Here is a 24,854-nt window from a genome sequence, read left to right as displayed (position 1 = left end):
GGTCAGATCCTATGGATTGCACTGATGTCATTCAAAACTCATTGTTTAAATGTAACTCTATTTACTTTTCCTTTCCTGGGATACAGTTACGTCATTCCAGTTTTTCCCAATCACAGTTTCTGTGGTTGTAACCGGTTGTGGTGTGTGTTGCAGCCTTTTCCCTGGAGGGCTCGGGAATCAGCTTCGCAGACCTCTTTCGGCTGGTGGCTTTCTGCTGTATCAGCAGGTAAGATGATCCCTCTCTGAAAGCAACAAAAACGACTTCTAAAACAGCCTAATCGTCAGAGAAATTTGCATTGGCCAAATATCTTGTTTGTAAGAAAGTTTAATGGTCTGTTTCCTATTTAAAAAATGAATAGGAGTGCATTATGTTGTTGTTTTGGACATTAATGAATCATTTCTAAGTAATCTTGAAAACATGCTTATCAAAGCATAAAGGTTTAGGCAAGAGGTTATAATTACTCAAGTATATTTCACTCAGTGTTTTATGGGATATTAGTCTGTTTGCTATTTGTCAAGGAAGGAGTCTCAAGTCTCTTGCGAGAGTAAACCAGAGGGTTTACGGCAAGAGTAAAACCAGATGATGCTAATTCAGTCACATTCCAGTACTGAGAATCCACAGAAAAACACGCAAAAAACAGGAAGTGTCCGAGAAAAACATTAACTCTTTATTGGAAAGAAAAATTCATTCAAAGTTTTAACTTGTGTGTTGTGTATGTAGTTTCGTGAAATGACCACTGTAGTGCTCTCTGTATGCCAAACTCACTCTGATTCTTGAGACATGGTGCTAAATGTCCCACAACTTTATATCAGTAGTCTGAGAAAATCAGTGTTTCTAATAAATAATTTGACATAATGTATTCATTTCTGATGGTGCTCACCAGTACTGAAAGAAAATAGGTGTTACACCAAAGTGTAATTGAATACCTAATATTAAAGAGATTAATAAAAAAAACTATTATCTTAGTAATCAGTGAGCTTGAATAAGCAACGCCAACGATTACAACTGCTCATGTAAACATCGTAACAATCCTTGACATTTTCTTCTCAACACCTCCCTTCTCTTTTCAGGGACGTTCTGCCCTTTACCCTGAAGCTCCCAGAGGCGATTAGTGCAGCAAAGACACCTACAGATCTCGAGCAGGTGGCTCAGTTAGGAAGAGGTAAGTTTTTGCTTCTTGACTGAATATTTGCACGTTTATTTTCTTTTTTGGAAGATGCTTTTATGTTTTAAAATATGATGTGATTAAATAAATTTCAGCAGTTAAACTTAAAGCCTAGTTGATTACCATTTTGGTCTCGTACACACTGCAAACTTTCGGGAGTGATAACCGCATTTAAATGCGGGAGTGAATCCCCTAAATGTTTGTTTCATGTCTGTACGGAACAAGACTCACTCTCGAAAATGTGATGATTGACACAGAAATAACCATAGCAACGTTCCGCATGCTTATCACACCAAAATAATTTAACAGCATTGTGTTTTGCAATAAACCTCCATCTTGGCATTGTGTATTGTACGCTTTTGTGAGCGTGCTTCACAGCGTGCGTTCTTGCAGTGTTGCCAGGTCCTCGTCTTTTTTGTATTTACATACCGTTTTGGCGCTTTAAGTGTGAAAGTGCCGGTCCCAATATTTTGATCTTTGAGGTAAAGCATTTGGATTTATTTTCGGTGTATTATTGGATTTTTCTTGTTTGCTGGTTGTTTTAGTGCAAGATCTGGCAACACTAGTCAGCAAACGCTCGTGCCTCTGTCATTTTCTGCACGGCGCATACAGAAGGTATGACACCTTTTTGTCTTAGAAGGAAGAAAAAGAGTGTGTTTAAGTATAGGGTCTTTTATAAGCCATCAGTTTGAGATTACATGTATACTTTTTCATGTTTTACCGTACTCACACACACACACACACACACACACACACACACACACACACGTTAAATTATATATATATATATTTCCTTTATTTTTCATGTACTAATCTGTTAATGTCATACTTAACGTATTTGATAGGAAATAAACAGCGACATGACCCTAACCCTTCTGTTCAATTTGCTTATAGAAGTCTGGAACAGAACCAAATCATCTCTGCTGCATAGTTGCAATTTTTCCAGTTGCCAAATATGTTACTGTAGTTAATGTAGTGATTACTTTTATTTCTGAGCTGTCAGAAATGTAAGCATGTCTCTAATAAGATCAGTCGTAAACATAATCCCTACATGCCTGCTGTGTTGTGTCTTATTAACTTAATGTCATGCATTGCGTGAAACACTTTTGTCTCTTAAAAGTCCTTGTTGATACTCCAATTTTGGACTTTAAGACCTTTTTAAGGGTTAAGATGCTTTGTAAATTACTTCTTTCTTTACTAGGATCTTTTCTTTCATTATAAGGGGAAACGTCTCGGTTACGGATGTAACCCTCGTTCCCTGAAGGAGGGAACGGAGACGTCACGTCGTGACCGACGAATTGGGAACTCGCTTAGAGAGACCAATCTGCTTCGTATACTACTAAAACGCCAATGAACTTGGCATTGAGATATTTGCATAATGCTGGCGCCGCCCCGCCAGGTGCCTTTATAAGCAGCAGGTGCAAATAGGGAAATTAGCTTCTTTTCGCTGAGAAAGCCGGGAAAATGAGACCGGCCGATAAACAGCAGGTGGCAGCACCTGTGGCGACGGGACGTGACGTCTCCGTTCCCTCCTTCAGGGAACGAGGGTTACATCCGTAACCGAGACGTTCCCTTTCAGTCGGTCACTACGACGTCACGTCGTGACCGACGAATTGGGAATCCCTACCAAAACGCCACTAGGGGCTGACCTCTTCCAGTGTCTGCGTAAAGCCCTCCGGTTCCACTTAAGGATAAGGAGAATTAGGTTTTAAGGCAGAAGGCCGGGCACTAGATGTTCCTTTAACCCCACAGAAGTGCCAGCGACTGGGAAGCGCCCTACCTGAGCGGGATAGGAACGCTGCGGAAGCCACCACCCGTCTTAAGGGTTAATGGTGGGCGAAAGTCAACCGTAGTTGAGGTAAAATGACAGCCGTGGCTGTGTAAGCAAAGCAGTGCTCTGCTAAGGGAAACGTGGGCTAGTAGGATTAACCCCACGGAAAAATACTCACAAAGGAACCCGGTGGGACACAATGTGGAGCCCGAGCCAACACGTAGGTTCGCGAGGATGCAGCTAGTGAAGGCTGACAGCCAATGCTCCGCAACAAAGGCTGCCAAGGCAGCGGAGGAAGAACAATTCAAACCATTACGCATTTTTGTTCTGAAGGCCTTCCATACTGACACAGTTATGAAGCATCAGTTGGAGGCTGCAAGCCGACCTGCGAGTCTGCTCTCCGTGCCCTCCCTGGTGAGGAAAGAACACGAGAGGATACAGGCTCGATACGAACACTGTAAAATCTAATGAACGTATTAGGTGTCGCCCAACCAGCAGCTCTGCAGATGTCTGTTAGCGAGGAACCACGAGCTAAAGCCCAAGATGAGGCAACGCTCCGTGTGGAGTGCGCTCTCAAATTAAAGGGGCAAGGAATACCCTGAAGATTATAAGCCAGGGCGATAGTATCAACTATCCAAAGAGACATCCTCTGCTAGTGACAGCTTTCCCTTTCTGCTGGCCACCATAACAAACAAAGAGCTGGTCTGAGGTCCTGAGGCTTTGCGTGCGAACCACGTAGAGTCGCAGTGCGCGTACGGGGCACAACAAAGCCATGGTTGGGTCTGCGTCCTCCGGGGGCAGCGCTTGCAAGCTCACCACCTATCTCTGAAGGGAGTGGTGGGAACTTTGGGCACGTAGCCTGGTCTGGGTCTCAGTGAGACAGCAGGACCAAACTAAAAGCACAAAACGTCAACAGAGAATGCATGTAAATCCCCTACTCTCTTCATGGAGGCCAATGCTATCAGGGTCAGAGTTTTCATTGATAAAAACATCAGACTCGTAGACTGCAAAGGCTCAAAAGGGAGACCTGAAGGCTTCAGCACCATGGACAGGTCTCAGAAGGAAAGAGGGAGGGCGCGAGGGGTTTAGCCTGCGAGCGCCTCTTAAAATGTAATAATTAAATCATGCTGGCCAACTGATCTGCCGTTGATAAGTGAGTGATGAGCAGAAATAGCGGCGATATCAACTTAAATGGAGGAGGGACAGCCTACCATCTAACCTATGTTAAAGATATAAAAGCACAATGTTAATGGGCATTCTCTGGGGTCCTCGCGTTGCGAAGAGCACCGGGTGACGAAAAAGGTTTCTTTAAGCGCGTAAGCCCGTCTTGTGGACGGTGCTCGAACCGCGTCGATGGTGTTAGATACCGCTTGCGATAAATCACCTAAACCTTGCGCGCGCTCAACGACCATACATGGAAATCCCACAGGTCGGGGCGCGGGTGCCATAATGTGCCCCTTCCTAAAGAAAGAAAGTCTTTCCTCAGGGGAAATCGTCAGGGAGGGGCTGTCGCGAGGAGCATTAACTCTGAAAACCAATCCAGTACGGGGCGACTAATAAAAGGCTCTCCTCGTCCTGCCTGACTTTGCACAGTGTCTGCGCAATAAAGCTCACTGGAAGGAATGCGTATTTACGCACCCCCCGCGGCCAGCTGTGTGCCAACGCATCCACGCCGAGGCTGCCCTCGGTTAGTGAATAAAATAGGCGACAGTGGGTATCGTCCGGCGACGCAAACAGATCTATCTACGCACAACCGAACTTCTTCCAAATTAGCTGGACCGTCTGGAGGTGGAGTCGCCATTCGCCGGGGGCGCAGCTCGGGAAGCGCGTCTGCCGCTGTATTGAGCGAACCCGGGATGTAAATGGCACGAAGGGACCTCAGAAGCTTCTGACTCCAAAGGAGGAGATGACGAGCGAGATGCGACAGGTGACGAGAGCGCAAAACCGCCTTAACGGTAAATAACGCAACAGTCGCAATGTTATTGGTGTCGGCTAATACATCCTTCCCTCGCATCTCCATAGCGGAGCGTACAAGTCCCAGATATACAGCGCACCGCTCGCGGCAGTTGGGGTGGTATGCACACCCCTGAGACTGCAAGCCCGTCATACGTGGCTGATCATCCCGTGCTGAGGGCATTGCAATATACAGAATGCCAGGAGACCCCTCAGGGGCATATCTTCTATCGGAAATGCCGGGTCTACCACGGGGAAAAATTTAAATGACACGCAGGTGCAATGTTTACACGGTGTATGTCGGTGTGCCACGCTCTCCTCGAGACTCGATCGTAAGCCAATGCTGAAGCGGTCTCATATGAAGCAGCTCGGGCGGCGTCACAACCGCAGCATGCTGTCATATGTCCAGGAGCTTCTGAAATTGTTTCAGAGGGACCGCGTACTTCCCTCGAATTAAACCGAGGCAAGTCAGAACTGACTGGTTGCGCGCTCTTGTTAAACACGTCAATTAGTCGACCGAGTCTTATTTCCATACTGAGAAAAAGGATCCTCTGCACGGGGCAAAGTTGCTCTTTCCCAGTCGACCTGAAGACTTAAACGAGCGAGATGCCAAAGCATTAACTCTCTGTGTTCGCGCACGTCTGCCAAGAACGGGCTATTATAAGTCGACGTAGAAAAAAGCAGAATGCGAACAACGCTCTCTCTCTGACATTTTAATGCCGTGACTAGCACATGGAGACACGGAGAGAGAGAGACAGCTCGAATGGTGTACTTCGTATTAATATGCCCACCCCACGACGCAGAGCGAAAAACGGTCTAAAGCGAGGGGAGATGGACACATAAAGTACACGTCTACAGGTCTAAGGCTGCAAACCGATCTGAATATTGAAATACGAGCCTCGGCGTTATCATCCAAAAAGAACACCTTCGTAGAGCCGGTGCGTAAATCAAATCGATCGTAACCCGCCGCGTATTTTGGGTACTATGAGATAAGGCTGGAAAAACCCTATCATCATCATCTCGGTAAGAGGGACCGGCTCGAACATCCTTCGCCAACAGGATATCGACTTTTGCACGCAGTACATGTGCATCGGACGCTTTCACTACAGTGAAACGAAAGCCCGAAATTTTGGGGTGTGCCGGATTCGTAACCGAGGCGGATCGTGCGTAAAACCCAACGAAACGGGCTGGGAACTGAAGCCAAGCACCCAGGCACCGTACGAGGAGAAATAACGACACTACCGAAGTACCCGCGGTGGGGCAGCGAAGCGAGACAGGTGGGACTGCCGGTGCGTCTGCTGTGACAGCATAAACATCTACAGTATGTGTGTGTGACACTGACCTGAGCCCGCTGAGGGTAACGGTCGTCTGGTCTCCTCTACGGAGAGCGCAGACTCCGATGAGGGTGCTGGTGGTCCGGTCTCCTCAGCGGAGAGCTCGGACTCCTCAGGTCACCCGCTGGCGATAGAGGAGAGGTAGGGTGAGCTGGTGTGTGCCCGCTCACGGCTCTCTCGATCCTCTGGAGACCTGGAGAGGGAAGAGGAATGCACTCTATGTGTGGTTAGTGGGTACCGGCTAAACAGCCGGTGGAACATATGCAAACCAAGGATTTTCCACCCGACCCTCTATCGGGGGAAGGAGCTCCATCTCCTGAAGAGTGATCCTCTGCCAATCCGGGTCGCCCTTCACTGGCCACTTAAACTCCCGATTTTCACGGGAAGCGGCTAAGCGGGCGGGGCGAGCTGCTGACGACCGGTTCCCCTGCGCTGCCGAGATGGGGTCCGAGGAGGGGAACGGAGGTGGTCGCCGCAGGACGCCGACGGCGAGAGGCAGACTGAGGAGCCGGCGTGGTGGACCAAGGGCAGCTCTGTTCCGCCGGGGCATGACCTAAGAGATCGCCTCAGTCTGTGCAGCGGAGCTGTACGACTCCCCTGGCTCGCCGAAGAGGCCGGTCTGTGAGACAGGAGCATTCAAGTTGTTCTCGTCTGCGTCCGTCATGTCAGCCAGACACAGCCAAAGGTGGCGATCTTGAACCACTGAGGTGGACATCGCACGACTGAAGGTCGCGGCCTCCCTGGTAAATCCTTTGTGAGCCTGCAGCAACGTTATTACGTGCAGGGCTGAAGCCGCCTCTCCGGCATGCCTGATGGGCAGCGTCCGTAACCGGACGACTGTCTACAAACACGGGAGGGAAGGGTTGGGTGGTCCCTCCAGGAACGCATCCCGCTCCACTGAAGGGGTCCCCGCCCTCAGCGGCTCCGTTGGTGAGGGAGGTGAGGGGTGAAAGCTGAACGGCCGGACGGCCGCAAATCACGTCAGCTCTTCGTGCCGTCGGGGAAGAAAGGCACAGGAGGAGAGGACCGAGAGGCCCGAGCAGCTCCGAAGTACCAATCATGTGGGCGGGACGGTTCGGGCGGAGAGGGGTTAACCTTTCCAACTCTACCGTCTCCGCCGCTCGCGGGCACGGCCGCCATCTCCGGAACGACTCTGCCTCGGAGGAAAAATGGACACCCCTCTGATGCTGCAGAAGTGACGGGACCAGAAGGAGGTCCAATGGATTCGGCAGACATCGTAGAACACGACTCTGCAGTCTCCACCGGAGCCTCAACCGGCTGAGGATGAGAAGGCCGGTAGGTGGAGGACGCATCCTCCGTCCTACTCAGCGTAGTGACGCGAAGGGCGCCCTGCGAGCGCTTGTCAGCCGCACCATGGCGGCGTCAGCACTGCAAAGGCGCGGACAGCGTTCCCGTAGAAACGACAGTCGTCTCCGCAATCCAAGAGGGTTATGCTCTCACAGAGAGAACAGAAACTCTCCACGAACGCAGCCCCGGAGTGCTCGATGCCTGAGCACGAAGACAGCGCTCGTGACGTCACTGGAACCCTTATACTTCTCGCATCCAAGATCGCACGGGCGAAAAGCTATCCTGAAAAGGACGCTGATCCCCGCATATACGAGAGAGTGGCTGCCTTTAACAAGGCACAAAGCTCTCTCGTATCACTCTTTTAGGGAAATTCACTCAGATGCTTAGTTGATGAGCGCACAGGAAGGCAACGCACACACTAAACTCAAAACAATAAACAGATGTAGAGCCGTGGAATAAGCGAAGCGTCCGCTGTGATACTGCTAGTTCAACCAACTTCAGCAATCAAATCCCAACAGAGTAAAGTAGCTTCTCAGTAGCAGATAAAGCCGGCTTTCGAAGCGAAAAAGCTAATTTCCCTATTTGCACCTGCTGCTTATAAAGGCACCTGGCGGGGCGGCGCCAGCATTATGCAAATATCTCAATGCCAAGTTCATTGGCGTTTTAGTAGTATACGAAGCAGATTGGTCTCTCTAAGCGAGTTCCCAATTCGTCGGTCACGACGTGACGTCGTAGTGACCGACTGAAAGGGAACGCCTACATTTCTAAGAATTTTATTAGAATGTCGTCACTAGGAGCAACTCTTTGTGCCAAATTTTTCATGAATACGGGCCCAAGTTGTTTTTTATGTATTTTCTTATGTTTGCTTAAAGCACTGTAGCCTATATCCACCAACTCTAATATACACCTATACAGTCATATGCAAAAGTTTGGCCACCCCTGACAATTTCCATGATTTTCATTTATAAATATTTTGGTGGTTGGATCAGCAATTTCATTTTGATCTATCAAATAACTAAAGGTCACAGTTATATTTCAGTAGTGAAATGAGGTTTGTTGGATTAACAGAAAATGTGCAATATGCATCAAAACAAAATTAGACGGGTGCATAAATTGGGCAACCCAACAGAAAAATCACTTCAATATTTAGTAGAGCCTCCTTTAGCAGAAATAACAGCCTGTAGACGCTTCCTATAGCCTGTTATGAGTGTCTGGATTCTAGATTAATTTATTTTGGACCATTCACAAACATCTCCAGTTCAGTTAGGTTTGATGGTTGCCAAGCATGAACAGCCCCACAGATGTTTAATGATATTCATGTCTGGGGAATGGGATGGCCATTCCAGAACATATCAGAATGTACTTGTTCCTCTGCACAAAGTAGATTTTGAGCAGTGTTTTCTGGGTTGTTGTCTTGTTGAAATATCCAGCCCCGGCATAACTTCAACTTTGTGACTGATTCCTCGACATTATTCTCAAGAACCTGCTGATATTGAGTAGAATCCAATGCAACCCTCAACTTTAACCAGATTCCCAGTACCGGCCCTGGCCACACAGCATGATGGAAAGTCCAACAAATTGTACTGTGGATAGCAATTGTTTTTTTGGAACGCTGTGTTCTTTTGCCGCCATGCATAATGCCCCTTGTTATGACCAAATAACTAAATCTTTCATCAGTCCACAGCACCTTATTCCAAAATGAAGCTGGCTTGTCCAAATGTGCGTTTCCATACCTCAAGCGACTCTGTTTGTGGCGCGTGTGCAGAAAACGCTTCTTTCACATCAAAGTGCGCTGAATTGTTGAACGATGCACAGCGAAACCATCTCCAGCAAGTTGATGTAGTAGGTCTTTGGAGGTGGTCTGTGGGCTGTTTTTGACCAATCTTTGTTTTCAGGTCATTTGAGAGGGTTTTTGATGCCCCCATGTCAGAGGAGAGTCAAAGAGAACAACAACTTGCAATTGGGCACCTTAAATACCTTTTCTCATGCTTGGATGCACCTGTCTATGAAGTTCGAGGCTTAAGGAGCTCACCAAACCATTTGTGTGTTTCAATTAGTCAATGCTAAGTAGTTACAGGTATTCAAATTTACAAAATGACAAGGGTGCCCGAATTTATGCACATGTCTAATTTTGTTTTGATGCATATTGCACATTTTTTGTTAATCAAATAAACCTAATTTCACTCCTGAAATATTACTGTGTCCTTCAGTTATTTGATTGATCAAAATGAAATTGCATTATAAATGAAAATCATGGAAATTGTCAGGGGTGCCCAAACTTTTGCATACAACTGTACATATAGTTATAGATATTAAAGCATTTATTTGATATTTGAATATTTGATTAATTTGATATAATAAACCTTTCAATTATTTAAGTTTGAGATTTTAAGGCTGAATTGCATAACTTTAGATTACAAACTTTACATTACCAACATTTAGCTTCGGCTTGCAGTTAGGGCGAGTTGACATTAATCAGAGTTAGTCTGCAGATTTTGGGGTGTTTCATAGAAATTTCACAGAAACAGTGCATAGCTGGTATGTGATGTCTAGTGTTTTCATGAGTCCCCACATACTCTATAAATTGCATCATTAAAACAAGTGGTAATAATCATATCTGATTCTGTAGTAATGTGATAACATCTGCAGTGTAGTTTTGGACCCGGGTGGATTATAAGAACAGAAAGATATGTCATGGGACCCTGACAATACAGGTGGTACTGTGGTAGTGAAAACATGTCAACATCCGGCATGTTTCAACAGCTCACAACATAAGCAGATGATGAGACTGACAATGTGATACTGACCGCAGATTTATTTGATGCTAATAAATGTCAAACAGTGGTCCGCTTTGTGCTCTGTGTTCGGATCCAGCTGAATTCTGTAACTTTGCACCTTTCACCTTTGCATATAGCATTCCTACACTGTTAGAACGGATGTGTTAAAAACAACACATTAGTGTTGATTCTGTGATTTTGTGTTACTTTTAACACAACTTGTTTTATTTTAACACAAAATCAACACAAAATGGCACATAATGTGTGAAAATTACACATATTGTGTTAAAAGCTTAACACAAAAAGATGTGTAAAAAAAATTAACACATCCTTTCTAAGAGTGTGCAGAGGTCTTCAACCTTTTTCAGGCCAAAGACCCCTTAATGGATAAAGAGGAGGCACATTGGATTTGGATTTACATATTTTGTTATGGTAGTTTGTATATACTGTTAACATACTAAATAATTTTACTTTTACTGAATATATTTTAAAATGGGAAAGTTATGCTCTTCATTTTAATCACCTTTTAATTTTCATTTTAGCCTATTAATTCATTTTTGTTTGATGCCTCATTTTTCCCCAAAAATCTTTTGAATTCTAAAAATATTTGGAGGACTCCTGTAATACCACCACGGCCCCTTGTTAAAGACCCACGCTATAGTGGGACACAGAAATAAGAAAAACAATGTGAATGAAATTATCCTGTGGCTTTGCAGAAAATGCAATTCTTAAGTCATGATTTAAAGTCAGTGGCTTCTTATGTAAAGTGGAATGAACTCTCACTGTTTACATCAAAACCTTATTATCAGGCTGGAAATTTGATCTGCTAAAATTTCCCTCTGAAGTAATACAATAGACAGTAATGAATCCTAAAATTGCCATGCATTGTAAAGCTAAGAGCAAGCATGGGTGTGGTACCTTCCACATCAGGATCACTTCCAAAAGAAACTTCACCAAGAATTTCAGCTGCTCATTAAGTTTACTACTGGGACATCTGGGGTGAGCCGAGGACAACTGAAGAAGAGTTCAGAATTAAAGCAAACAGGACAAAAGAGACAAACGCAATATAATGTGTACATTTAACCCTGAGACAAAACAGAAAGAACAATAATATGAAAAGATGAAAGAGCTGCAGGTGCAGATTTCCCAAAAACAGATTGCAGTCACTCCGCTTCAGTTAAGGTGTGTCGTTTCTGAGGAACAGATCAATGATGTAATCTCTTCTGTTCCTGCTGTGTCTTGCACACCATCAGTTAGACGGTTGGGTTTAAATGTGGTTTACACCTGACTATATGACACTAAATATTCATGCTTTTATTCAATAATTGCCCCTCATGTGAACGGAAGCATTTGTGAGATTTATAGTAAGTAACTTTATTTATAAAGCACATTTAAGTGTTCAGCGTAAACCATAAAAAAACATTAAAATACAATACATAAAAACACAAATAAACATAAATGGAAATTAAAGGAAGGAGAAAACCCCACTCAGCAGGAAAAGCCTGAAGGTATAAGTGAGCATAGCATAGATTTAAAAGCTGAGACCAGGAATGCATTTTTAATATTGGGGGAAGCTGATTCCAGAGCGAGGGCTCAGCGGTTGCAAATATTCTATCCACTTTGGTTTTAAACGAGATGGAGAGAAGAGAATGAGATTTATTACTTTAGTATTTCCTAGAATTCATATAATTACTAATCACATAAATTAGATAAACAATACTGGTCAAAAGTTTTGAAAAACGACTAAAATTTTAACTATCATCTTAAAAATCTTTTAATTTGAAGGTTTATGGTTAAATGCCTGAAATGACTTTTGTAGACAAAAATATACCTGTGCCAAACAGATTATATTATAATATAATATATAGACCATTCACTGAATATTGAGGGAAAATCAGCTAATATGGGCCCAGATTAAATGTGAAACCCCTAAGGTGAAACTTCAAGAAGTTTCTTGATAAAACGAAACAAATATGGCTTTGCAAGTTATAGGTGACTACATTTCAGATAATAAAATATATATATTAAAAAAGGTTTTATTTATTTTGGATACTTTTAGTCACAAACATAATTCCCACAGTTACAATTTTGTTATGGCATAGTTAAGACAAGTTTATTATTATTCTTTATACTACGGGTCCATTAAATGCTTGAATCTGATTGGCTGGTGAACGACGTTCCTAGGTGTGCCATTATTTTCTGGGAAACGCACGGTGAACGTAGTTCCAGGCAGCTCTCTTGACCGCATTACAGTTCCATATCACTTCGCATAGTTAACTGTAATAACGGACTAACAAAAACAACATGACAGACGATTTTCCGAGGCAATAACAGCGCTGTTTAGAGACGCATAGAGGTAGCCTCATTCACACAATCTCTCTTGCTCGCTCGCCCTCTCTCTCTGTGTCTCTGTCGCTCTCGCTCTCCTTTTTTTAATAACTTAATTAATAACTGCATAAGAATGCTATAAACGGCTCAAGCCTCCATTCCCAGGTTTAAAATGACATTTTGGAACAGGCAAAAAATAGTCCTACTCACAATAGCGATTTAAGTACAAAAAATGGACGAATTCCTTTAAATAAATCATGTGATCGATGTCTTGAGGTGTGGTAACCGTAGTATAAGTGGAATAATTGACTTCGGGCTGTTGAATTATTGAAAAATAATGCACAACCAAGGTGTAACGCCTCCTAACCATCTCGGATGTGCATTATTTTTCTAATAATTCAATGGCCCGTCGTCAATTATTCCTTAGTAATATCACAGGCCTGTTAAAGTCTTGATTCTGATTGGCTGATAAATGTTCCATGGCTGTTAATTATTTTTCTGTAAACTGCACACCTGACTTGTCAAAAGTCTTAAACATAGGGACCAGAGCGATGTTTGTGGTAACCGTGATATAAGCGAAACAATTGACACTGGTCCTTTGAATTATTAGAAAATAATTTGCTTCATGCTGCATTACCACCTTGGGTGTGCATTATTTTCTTATAATTCAACGGCCCATCATCAATTATTCCTTACGTAATGTGGAAAAATATATAAATAATAAAAACAAGTTTTTAGTGTATGTAAACATTTCAAACATATTCATCATGAATTCATATTCAACTGCTGTTGACACCTGATAAAGTTCAACTATTTATTTTCCTCCAACTTGTTTTGTAATTTAGATGACGGCTTGCATACAGGTTACACCATTCTCCTAAAAATGCTGAAAAGTCCAATCTTTGTGTTAACCGTAAATCCATGTAAGTGAAAAGTGTCATTTTCCTGAAAATGACAAAGATCACATAACTGAAACAAAGAAAAGTCAGGCTCTTGTATTGCATCAATGGAAAACATTTGAAGGGGCGGTCTTTAGATTGAACCAGTGTGCAATGAGAGAGAGAGAAAACTGAGAAGTAAAGCTTCTGTTCTCCTCCTACCCCTTCATCAGCATACATGACTCACACCATTCACTGTATGTGTGTGTGTGTGTATCAGTGTAACTCTACCGCTCGTAACTCAGACAGTAGAGTCGCCGCACAGAGTGTAGACGTGTTACCTTTCATTTAACTGCAACTATTTATAGACAACCTGAAGACTTTCTCTATAGATGTAAGTTTTATGGAACTTTCTTCTCTTTTTCTAAAGTTAAGTTTGTCTTACTTTGTTTTGTCATTGAAACATGTTGCTGTTGTATTTGTGCCTGCTGGATTGCGTCAGTGATATAGTATGCCAGTGCTTGGATTTGTTCCCTCTGAAGCATTATTGAAACATCATTGTAATATTTCAACTTCTGTTTTTTTATGAATTGTGGTTTTATTTACAGATTTATATTATGGAATTATTTCTTACTTTAATTTTTTTTTCTTTTTCTTATCTTTTGTTGATTCACAATGTATGATTTAGCTATCTTTATTGTTTCATATTTTTAGCGTTCATCAAAATGAACCAATGAGATAAATTTAATGCAAATTTAAATTAAAATGATTCCTCATTAAGTTGTATTGTGCTTCTGCAGGTTTCTGGGACTCTGAGCTGTGCAATAAGAGGAAGCATTGTGTAACCGAAGAGCCTGTTTGTGAAAGTCCACAACAGAGATTAAAACAGTGGGACAGCAAGGTTTCCCCAAGAGACAGTGTCCCAGTGATCCCACGCACTCGCTCTCCATCTGAGCTTGAATGCAGTCAGTCCAACGGAGCATTGTGCTTCATCAATCCCCTATTCCTGCAAACACACAAGCCCAACCCCAGTCCATCGCCCGAGAATCCAGAAACATCAACATCCCCAGGCAACAAAGAGCGCCAGCAGAACAGGGAGAGCAGCGTCCTCTTTCGTGCAAGCAGCAAACACGTCAAAACCAATTTTGGTTTGAGTAAATCCAAAAGTACATCACGCACCCCACCACCTCGGCCCCCACCTCCCCGCTTCGGCTCTGGCAGATCGGGCATCCTTCGTAAACAGAAGACCATGCCCGAGACAGTCAGCTGGATCAAAACACCTCAGGAAAAGGGCAGCCTGCTGGGAAGATTGGGATCCTCCTTAAATTCCTTATCTCCATCAAACTCTCCACCCAAAAGGTTCAGTAAACCCATCCAGGTGCCTTCATCCCGCAATAAGAATTCCTCAACTCTGCTTGATGCAGATAATATCCGCTGCCAAATGGCTCTGGACGATCAGACCATTGAGGAAGCAGTGTCTTGGAGCTTGGCCAGGCTCAACTCTAATGCCGTGGAGAGCGGCAGCCCCGCGGACGAGCACACGACCACTGGACGAGAGCGGCTGAGTGACATCAGCATCTCCACCTCGTCCTCAGACTCTCTAGACTTCAGTCACAGCTTCTCGCTGCCCATGGAAGCCAGTAAATGTATGACCGATCGCCCCACCGGAGACAGCAGCCTGGAGGAGGAGGAAGAAGAGGACGATGGCATCAACTTAGAGAGCGACCAGGAGGTTCCACCACCTTTCAAGTCAAAGAAGCGGCACAGTGCCGGCACATTCGCGCTGCCACGTTCACTGAGAGGACATTTCCGCAAAATGAGCAGCGTTTTTAACTCTTTGATGACGCCTGAGAAGAGAGCTATTCGGAAGATCGTGGAGCAGTCCAGGGATAAAGGAACTTACTTTGGCTGCCTGGTGCAGGACTACTTGAGTTTCCTACAGGAGAACTGTGGCTGCCACACGTCAGGCTTGGATCTTCTGCAGACTGTCAGACAGTTTATGACGCAGATGAAGTCCTACCTGCTGCAGAGCTCTGAGCTTGACCCACCTATTGAGTCTCTCATTCCAGAAGACCAGATTGGTAAGGCTGCTTTCCCATAATACAGTGTTATGCACGTAAAGGAAATTCAATTATTGGTTCTGGTAATTATGCACAGAATTTATTGAATGCAAAGATAGTGTGCCAAGTCATCGACTTTGATGAAGGATGGTATTTTTGAAATTTATGAAATGTGCATGGTTGGATCAAGTCCCAGTGAATTTTTATGTAATTTCATCCCACCACATAAGTACATTACATCGATATAACGCATTATTTATCCATCTTTTGTTATCTGGTATACAGGTCTTAATAGTCACACACTGCTTTTTAAATTTTTAACAATTTGTGATGCTTTACCTCTCAGGTCATCATCTGATCATCTTCCAGACCTGAGAGGTCAAAATATCACACACTGTAAATGAAATGAAACACATATATATATATATATATATATATATATATATATATATATATATATATATATATATATATATATATATATATATATATATATATATATATATATTATATATATATATATATATATATATGCAGTACTGTGCAAAAGTCTTAGGCCACCATGTCAGAATTAGATGTGTTGTTTTTGCAATGTTTCTCAGTCTCTTTAATAAAATACATCCAGAAAATACAGGAAATGTGTATTAAAAACTGTATAAAAATATAAACTGATGTGTGAAGTTTTTAGGGTAATCTCCCCTTCCACTTTTGCACAGTACTGTTTACATATAGGCACAATAAATAAGCAGTGTGCAGACATTTTTATATGTTTGCTTAAATGTGGGCTTCACCCATGTATCAATGTATATCAATGCATAATATTTACAGTTGCAGTTGGCAGTTGAACCCTTATATGTAACATACAATTCATATCATTTGTATGATCTATCCATAAACTATCTATCCATAAATCTATCACAGCATTTGGTCAAAAAAGAGCAAACTAGGGTGTTTTGGGTTCAATTCCAACCCAATGGTTGGGTTCGAACCTTTTTGACCTCAAAGTTGGTAAAAAAACCAACCCTGTATTTTTAGAGTGTATGTATAACACATTCATACCATATCGTGCGACTTGTTGTTGGGTTGGCTAAAGAGGCGGGAGCTTAAGGAAACAATGCTGATTTCAAGGATGTTCGCACATATTGGAAGAGGCTGATGGCTGTTTCTAATCAGAATTGTTTTCCTGTAAACAGGAACCACCCTGATTCCACTGATTTACAAGGACTTTCTGTCATATCGTCAGTTACAGATATGATTTATAAACTCGCATTGGCAGGGTACAATTTAAGTATTTGGTTTGGAACTGCATAGCATTGCAATAGCAGATAGACATGAAATATGTTTGGACTGTGTGTCTCATTAGATCCAGTGGTTTGTCAAATGGCTTTGGGTTACACGCGTGTAAATCTGTTTGTGTGTGTGTGTGTGTGTGCACGAAGCAGGAACCTCATGCGATGTTGTCAGCCTGGAGGAATTTCTCACAGCGTGAGCGACATACAGAACACATTGAGCTGACAAATACACAAGCGAATTGGTGTGTGGGTAGAGAACTATAAGTGTCTCTTTTGTATAACTGGCCACACGCCTTTAACCGTCAATGATAAGCAATTATATACCCTGTGTAACGACGCACGTACAGTCTAAAGACCTAGTACATACTAAAGCGTGTAGTCGTAAAGAGTTTTATGTCTTCAACTAGAGAACAGTATCATTGTTGTTTCCTGTTTTTTTAGCTTAGCATTGTTTTGTTTTGGTTGTACAGAAAGTTTTTGTTATTCTTTGTCCCCCTTCCTCTGTCCCACTGCGTTTCGAGGAATGGATCAGTTTTCTTATGTTCCTCGACTGAACCTCATCCAAGAAGACCAGCGTCTCCAATATCGCTCTCCTACGGTCTGACGTAACCCCTCCTGCTTGTCGATTCAGGATTGCATATGTAGGTGTCAGGCAAGAATGCATTAAAGAGGGCTCTTGTTTAAAGCGATTGGGCTTCCCATGTTGACTGGCAAGTTTTGTTGCGTAGTGTTTAAACAAGCCCAGAACAATATGGAGATTTATGCAACTAGAGAGAATAATCCTTTTGTATGACTTAAAAAAACAACATAAGTGCTGAATAAAGATAGGCTTGAATCCACAGTTAATGTCATCTGAACAATAATAATTTTTTACTAGTAAGATAAGTTAACATTCCTGCTCTCTTGACTTATGTTTGAGTCATAACACTGATAAAACGCTGTTTTGTTTAGATGTCTCTGGAAAATTTCATTGATGCTACTTTAGACCCATGTTTTTTTGGCCTCCATATTATTTTGAGTACTTCCTTAAAAGATTCCAGAGAAGAGATTAAGTTAAAGTTGGCATTAATGCACTTGAAAGAGTTCATTTATTGGGATGGGTCAAAAATAAAGGGGAATTTTATGTTGCATGTTTGTCTTGTCTAGTTAGTGTGTTCCTTTGTTGTAAGCCGTGACGTAGCTTGTGGCCATGTGTCATAAGTCAACTACTGACGTTTAGTCGTGTAAGTGGATTCACTTCTCTCGCTGTGGCTTTATTTTCTAGACTGAAGTGCAGACGTATAGCAGAGAGCCAATGAGTTTCAGATTGCTGGAATTTGCAAACCTTGAAAGATAATCTTTGATTCATAGACTAATCTCAGCCACATTCTATCTTGTCACAGCCACTGCTGTTTCCTGTTGTCTAACAGTCACATCCTTGACAAATATTACATCTTATTATGATTCACTAAAATACTTGATTCTGATTGGTCAATTGCAGAATTCTGTGGTCAGATTGATCGGATTGCAACCTTTAGTCTCTTGCATTGTGCTTGTTTCATGTTTTTGATCTTTTGAAAACATTATGTGTGGTAAAAACATAAATACTATACACCCCCCCAATGCATCTTCTCCCACTACAATAGTTTTTCCTCAGAATAAATAATGGACGTTCAGGTCAGCTCAGTTCCTCTAAACCGTTAAACAGTTCCTCGCTTTCATTAGCAGAGTTTTCTGCATCTCCGAAAAGCTGAGAGGGGCGCAGCATCGATCAGCAATCTCTTTGACCTCTAGATACAGATGACAAATATACTTGATATACGAAATATGCTTGCATAACTGCAGTAAGAGCACAGCTCATTCTGTGTGAGAATTATGACACAAAGGTGACTGTCAGATCCTGTCAGGCCTCTAAAACCCCCTGATGTAAGTGTTTTTATTAGCAGCGATTAGTGGGAATAATTTTGAAAATTGAGTGGGTAGTGTCAGTGACCTTAGCTGGGTATAAATAGACACTGATACTTTCATATGATAATTCTTTTGGACACTTGATAACATTTGACCCCCTCACAAACATTGCCAACAAGCAGCCTGCTTTTGTTTTTATGCTTTACTTTTTACATTTTTCCAAATTTTAAGGTTTAAGTTAGCTTTATTTCCCAAAACAGGTTTATCTGGTTATTACGGTCAAAAGTTATTGCTTCATCATGCACTGACAAAGACAATTTAACATGAGGCAAGTTTATAGGTGTAACATTTTTGTACAAGTTGTGATTTGAAATCAAGGAAGTCTTTTAAACATGAAACAATAGTAAATGGGTATAAAGTGTTATTTTTAAAAGTAGAGAAATTGAAATATGTCACGCAAGGCTTTATTAATAGTTTTGGAGAACTTTCTTTCCGTATTACAAGGATAGACAAAAGATGTTCTTACATAACAACTCACTTATAAATCATTATGGTATTTATTCAAATGAATTGAATTTCTATAAAAATTAAGGATAATTTATAACAAAGTACAAATGAAACGAAATTGACACAAAAAATGTATTACACAGCAGTACACAATGTGCCATTTATGAGCACTTACATCAGTGTTGCTTACCTTGCAGCCTTTTCTCCATAGTCAGCATTCTGCATAGCCTTATTAAACATTACATTTTGCGGTTTGCATCAGATGGTTTTAGTTAAACATACACTTCCCCCATTTTATAGACAACTTAACAGTGTATGTTTGACCTTCGAGCGCTGCTTACACAATCAAAATAACAAGACAAAACTTGCGGCAGTGAGTCATAAGAGAGCGTACCGAAACATTTTGTCCTTGTGGAAGATGCAGGTGTAAAAATACGGGGAGCGGGTACTTCTCTTTTGAAGAAGGAATGAAACTATGAGCCATCACTGGGATCTCCGACATAGTCACTGTTATTTCAGTCACAAATGGACACATTGTTCACAGACTGTTCATTCTTTTAAAGATTTATTTAGATTTCAGAACTGAAACGAGTGGTATTAAAGGACAAATTCTGTATTTTACACTTAAAGCCCAGTTTTCAGATTGTTTATGATGAAATAGAACGGTTTTGACTGAAATTTCGACATATGATGCTGGCCCGAGAATTTTTGGGTGTTTCTTGCATCACCTCCCACCTCTATAATGGCTATAGGTGCACAGGAACAATCCTTCCTAAAATGCATTAAACTTCCGTTTACAAAGACGTGAAACTCACCGAGTGGTCAGGGGTGTTCACTGATATGCTCACACAAAAATCGCTGCAAAAGATGCATTCCCACAGGTTTTATCGTAGTTTTGTCCAACTCCATTGACTTGTATTAGTTGTGCTGTGAGGTACGGTATTACTCCGCGCCGGGAACTTTGTTTCTATACTTGCAATTGGCAAAGGCGGATTATCGCCATCAACTGGGCTGGAGTGTCTATTATTCAAGCTCTCAACGGAAGAATGTACGGGTGTGAGGCGTTTGGAAAAATAGGTCCACAAGTTAACAACGAATGCTTAAAACCTGTTGGAAAGCATTTTTTGCAGCGATTTTTGTGTGAGCATATCAGTGAACACCCCTGACCACTCGGTGAGTTTCATGTCTTTGTAAACGAAAGTTTAATGCATTTAAGGAAGGATTGTTCCAGTGCACCTATACACCCATTGTAGAGGGTATACACCCGAAAATTCCCGGGGCAGCCGCATATGTCGAAATTTCAGTCAAAACCGTTCTATTTCATCATAAACAATCTGAAAACAGGGCTTTAAATGTAAAATACCACACTTTTCCTTTAACGCCTCTGTTGGGCAAGCAGCTATAGCCTGTAAGATACCATAAATCAAGCTACATTACATTTTTGCTTTTATCCAAATCAACTTTCCTGGGACTTGAACCCATGACCTTTGTATTGCTGATGCAGTACTCTAGATATTATTCTCCTAAATATAATATTCTTTGTCTAACTCTTTCTGATGTACTACTAGTTGTAATGTAACTTATATAATTAACCTCCTCTTCCTCCATAGACCAGGTGATGGAGAAAGCCATGCACAAGTGTGTGCTGAAGCCCCTGAAACCCGTGCTAGAAGCCGCTTTGCAGGACTTCCAGAATAGCAGTGGGACTTGGCAGCAGTTGAAAGAGAATCTGGTTTTGGCCAAAGCCAAGCATCCTCAGGAGATGGGTGTGGACGGGGGCATTTCCCCTGACCCCGTAGCGATAGAGAAAATTCGCCACAAGTTCCAGAACATGTGCAAGATGTACTCACCTGAGAAGAAAGTGTTTATGCTTCTTGGTGTTTGCAAACTTATCTACACCATAATGGAAAACCACTCAGGTATGCAAGTGTGACAAGTTATAAATGTTTGCTGAATATTCTTGTGACTCCTGAATTTAATATGTGTTGTGATAATTTCAGGGAGGATGTATGGGGCGGATGATTTCTTACCTATGCTGACATATGTGATGGCCCAGTGTGATATGCCACAACTAGACGCTGAAATCGACTACATGATGGAGCTGCTTGACCCATCACTGCTCAACGGAGAAGGTACATTAGACCCCCAGCATGTTTGTTATTTATACCATGCTGTGTGATAATATCAAATGTTTCTTATGAAATGTTCATGCCTCTTCTTGTAGGAGGATATTACCTGACCAGTGCATATGGAGCAATGTCTCTCATCAAGAACTTCCAGGAGGACCAGGCAGCCCGTGTGCTGAGTTCTGAAACCCGTAACACACTGCACCAGTGGCACCGCAGACGCACAGCTCAGCGTACCACTCCATCTGTGGATGATTTCCAGGTACATCCATCATAAGACGGAAGTTTTGTATGGTTTTGAGTGAAGCTCTACCTTCTTTGGTGAACCAGCATACACCAGCTAGACCAGCACTAACCAGTATTAAACATTCCTGCTGGTCTTTTCAGCAGTGTGTTCAGGTATGGATAGTGACTGACACCTACATCTCTCTCTCTCTCTTTCTAAGAACTACTTGCGGGTGGCACTGCAAGATGCAAGTAGCGGCTGCACTGCCAAAACCCTTCAGGTGCAGCCCTACGCCACAACGGAAGACGTGTGCCAGATATGCGCGGACAAGTTTAAAGTTTCGGATCCGGAGAACTACGCCCTGTTCCTCTTGACAGACGAAACCACACAGCAGTTGGCACCGGACACTCACCCACAAAAGATTAAGGCTGAACTTCACAGCCGTCCACAGCCGCAACCGTTTTACTTCGTTTACCATCATATCAAAAACCTCAGCTTCACTGACCATTCAGACGAGCTCAATGGTAACACTGTGTCCAACTGAGAAAGAGCAAGTCTGGTTTCCTACGGGTCCTCTCCAAACTCCTTTTCGGCCTTATTATTCATCTTCTTCCATAACAACACTGCTAACGTCTGCATTTGAAGAGGGAAGCGGAAAATGTGTTTGGAGGAAAAAAGGGAAGGAAGAATGTGTCTGACAGATGCAGCGTTTTTTGTATGCCTCGTCTTTACTATTTCAAAACGTTTCGGGAAGTGGCACGTGACCATCACGAGAGTAGCTGAACTGCGAATGCTCAATTTCATCAATGTAAAAACTAAAACACATTTTGTTTGTTTTTGTTTGTTGGCCTTTGCTATGGTGATAGATTGTGGCATTGTTTATGACTGCTTTGCCAAATTTGAGGCACTGCTCGGTGCTTTAACTGGACACATTTTTGCACAAAGTGAAGAATTTTACTTAGTTCTTCCATTGGCATTCTTGCAGAGCTCTACGCTAATGTGGACATCTCGGTCACCAAGGACATTGTGTACATCTTTATATGAATCCAGTTTAATTTTCTAATGTAAACCTTCCATGATATTATTGCGGTTGCTGGTAAACTGCATTTTACACGAATGATTTATTGTTATAATATTGCATGTATCTTTGTGAAACAGGCATTGTTGCCAGTGATGTTTTGTTATTTTGCTTTTATATGAAATATGATCAATCAGTCTTAACATTCATTCAGTCTTGTGGCGAAATGGAAATGGCAGTATGGACTTGGTTAAAAATACTACTGACAAACCGATCGTTTGAGCTTGTGGTAATCTGGATATGTGTTGTACTGGTTTGCAGATTATCAAGAACTGACAAAGGCTTTTGGCAAGTAGGGCACATTGAAAGATTAAATGTGAAGTAAGAAAAAAAATTTGTTAAGTTTGTTAACATCACTTAATGCATTAGGTATTATAAACTAACAGTTAACAAATAACCAAAATACCCAAAACAGTTTGTGAATCCAGGTTGATATAATAAGATTAGGAGGATCAATGTTTGATTTCAATCTTTGACATGACTTTACTGGGTCAATATGAATATATTATGGAAGGGGTATGCATCGACGTCACTTCAACACATGAACACGCCCCTTACCCTTAGAAAAGAATGAGTGGCAAAACATTAAACAGTGTGTCTGGGTTTAATAGTTTAACTGACAATTATCAACTTAAATTGAATTTTGTTGGCCTTGAAAGCGACCCTAACAGCTTGCCAAACAAGCATTAGTCCGGGGACCTTGGCATCTGACCATCTGATCTCTTTTCCCGACATATATGTTTGTCTTGCCTAATACTACCAAACGATAGCTCCAAATTCTTGGTAAATCTGTTTGCGCAGTCGATCATACAACAACTTCTCCCCTTTTAGCCGCGTTTTCGCGGATACGCGGTCGCTCCCTCTGGCGACTCAATGGGCGTAACCGCAATCACTTCCGCCAAAGTGACGTCACGCGCATGTCCTCTAGAAATTAATATTACCCAGAATATCTTCACAGTTATGTCATTACTCATTACCTATTGCCTTGACTAATGTTAACAAATTGAACCTTATTGTAAAGTGCTACAGTGATAAAGTTTGACATGAAAGAAAAGGCAGGTTAAAGAGACATTAATAAAAAAAGTCAACAAACAAATGATTTTTGTGTGTCACTGTAAAGTGCTATCAGGAATGTCAGTTACATGGAGAATACTTTACCTTCATAACTATACTCATAACCTCATAACTATAATAACTTACCAAGTATTTGATTTTTTACTAATGTACTTTATGTTTGCATGTCGGTGTAAACTCTGGGCATTTTTTTTAAGAGACTGAGCTGGAATGCTCTGACCATTTATTGATATAAAACACTAGCTACATCTGAAACACAAACTAAGTTTCGTGTCTTGAAAAGTATTTTAAAGTGATTGATTTTAACAGGATATTTTAAACCTGATAAGTGAACACATATTTATATGAAATCTGTGCGGGAATTTTTCACAGATCTGAGCTCTTGATTCAAATGTATTGTGTATTCATCTGAATTCTAGAAGAGTTCATTCTTTATATTTGCCTTTTTATGTACACTTTTGCGCACAATAAATTGTCAAACAATTGTCTCTCTCTGTCGTGTTTATTACAAACTTAATAATTTGCAGTGTTAACAAGGGGGTTGGAACACAAGCAGTTAATTTCGGGGAAAATGTAGTTTCTGCTTTAATGCCTTGAATGCTTTGGGCATAGTTTTGATTTCAAGTAAACAGGAACTATTGGATGAGACACCAAGGCTTCTTCATACGGTTTCTTTCAATTGCCTTTTCAGAGAACATTTGAAAGACTTTAGCGCCTCATAGTGGCTATTTAATGCAACTAACGCTCTCGCTACATAAAACCATGGTTTTTGTTACTATTAGCATGATTCTTTTAATAATTCCGGAAAATTTTCCAAGACGTAATTTCGCATTTTTCTTTAAATTATGACGGCTGATTTTATGGATTCACAATAAATCAATGATCGTAATAAATAATAAAGCTATTAAGATTATTTTTTCACAGAATGTTCTTTACATTATGACGGATGACTTTATGGATTCACACTACATCAATGATCGTAATAAATATTAAAGCTATTAAGATTATTTTTCCACAGAATGTTCTTTACATTATGACGGCTGATTTTATGGATTCACGCTAAATCAATGATCGTGATAAATAATAAAG

General features: G+C 41.8%; 1 protein-coding gene across 1 annotated transcript in view; it reads left to right on the top strand.

Annotated features, from left to right (window-relative positions):
- The window catches only part of rin2a (Ras and Rab interactor 2a), a 44,085-nt gene extending 19,835 nt beyond the window's left edge, over positions 1-24,250 (top strand). Inside the window, exons 6-12 of the mRNA XM_065296690.2 lie at positions 154-226; positions 1,072-1,163; positions 14,316-15,596; positions 20,872-21,180; positions 21,262-21,393; positions 21,486-21,649; positions 21,834-24,250. Of these exons, the coding sequence (XP_065152762.1) occupies positions 154-226; positions 1,072-1,163; positions 14,316-15,596; positions 20,872-21,180; positions 21,262-21,393; positions 21,486-21,649; positions 21,834-22,157 (2,375 nt within the window). The 3' untranslated portion in view covers positions 22,158-24,250. The remainder of the gene's footprint in view (positions 1-153; positions 227-1,071; positions 1,164-14,315; positions 15,597-20,871; positions 21,181-21,261; positions 21,394-21,485; positions 21,650-21,833) is intronic.
- Positions 24,251-24,854: the final 604 nt, after the last annotated feature.

Source organism: Paramisgurnus dabryanus, chromosome 20, assembly GCF_030506205.2.
Source record: "Paramisgurnus dabryanus chromosome 20, PD_genome_1.1, whole genome shotgun sequence".
In the NCBI taxonomy this organism is placed as follows: domain Eukaryota; kingdom Metazoa; phylum Chordata; class Actinopteri; order Cypriniformes; family Cobitidae; genus Paramisgurnus; species Paramisgurnus dabryanus.
Note: the sequence above shows the minus strand (reverse complement) of the source record. Positions and strands in the feature narration are given on the sequence as shown.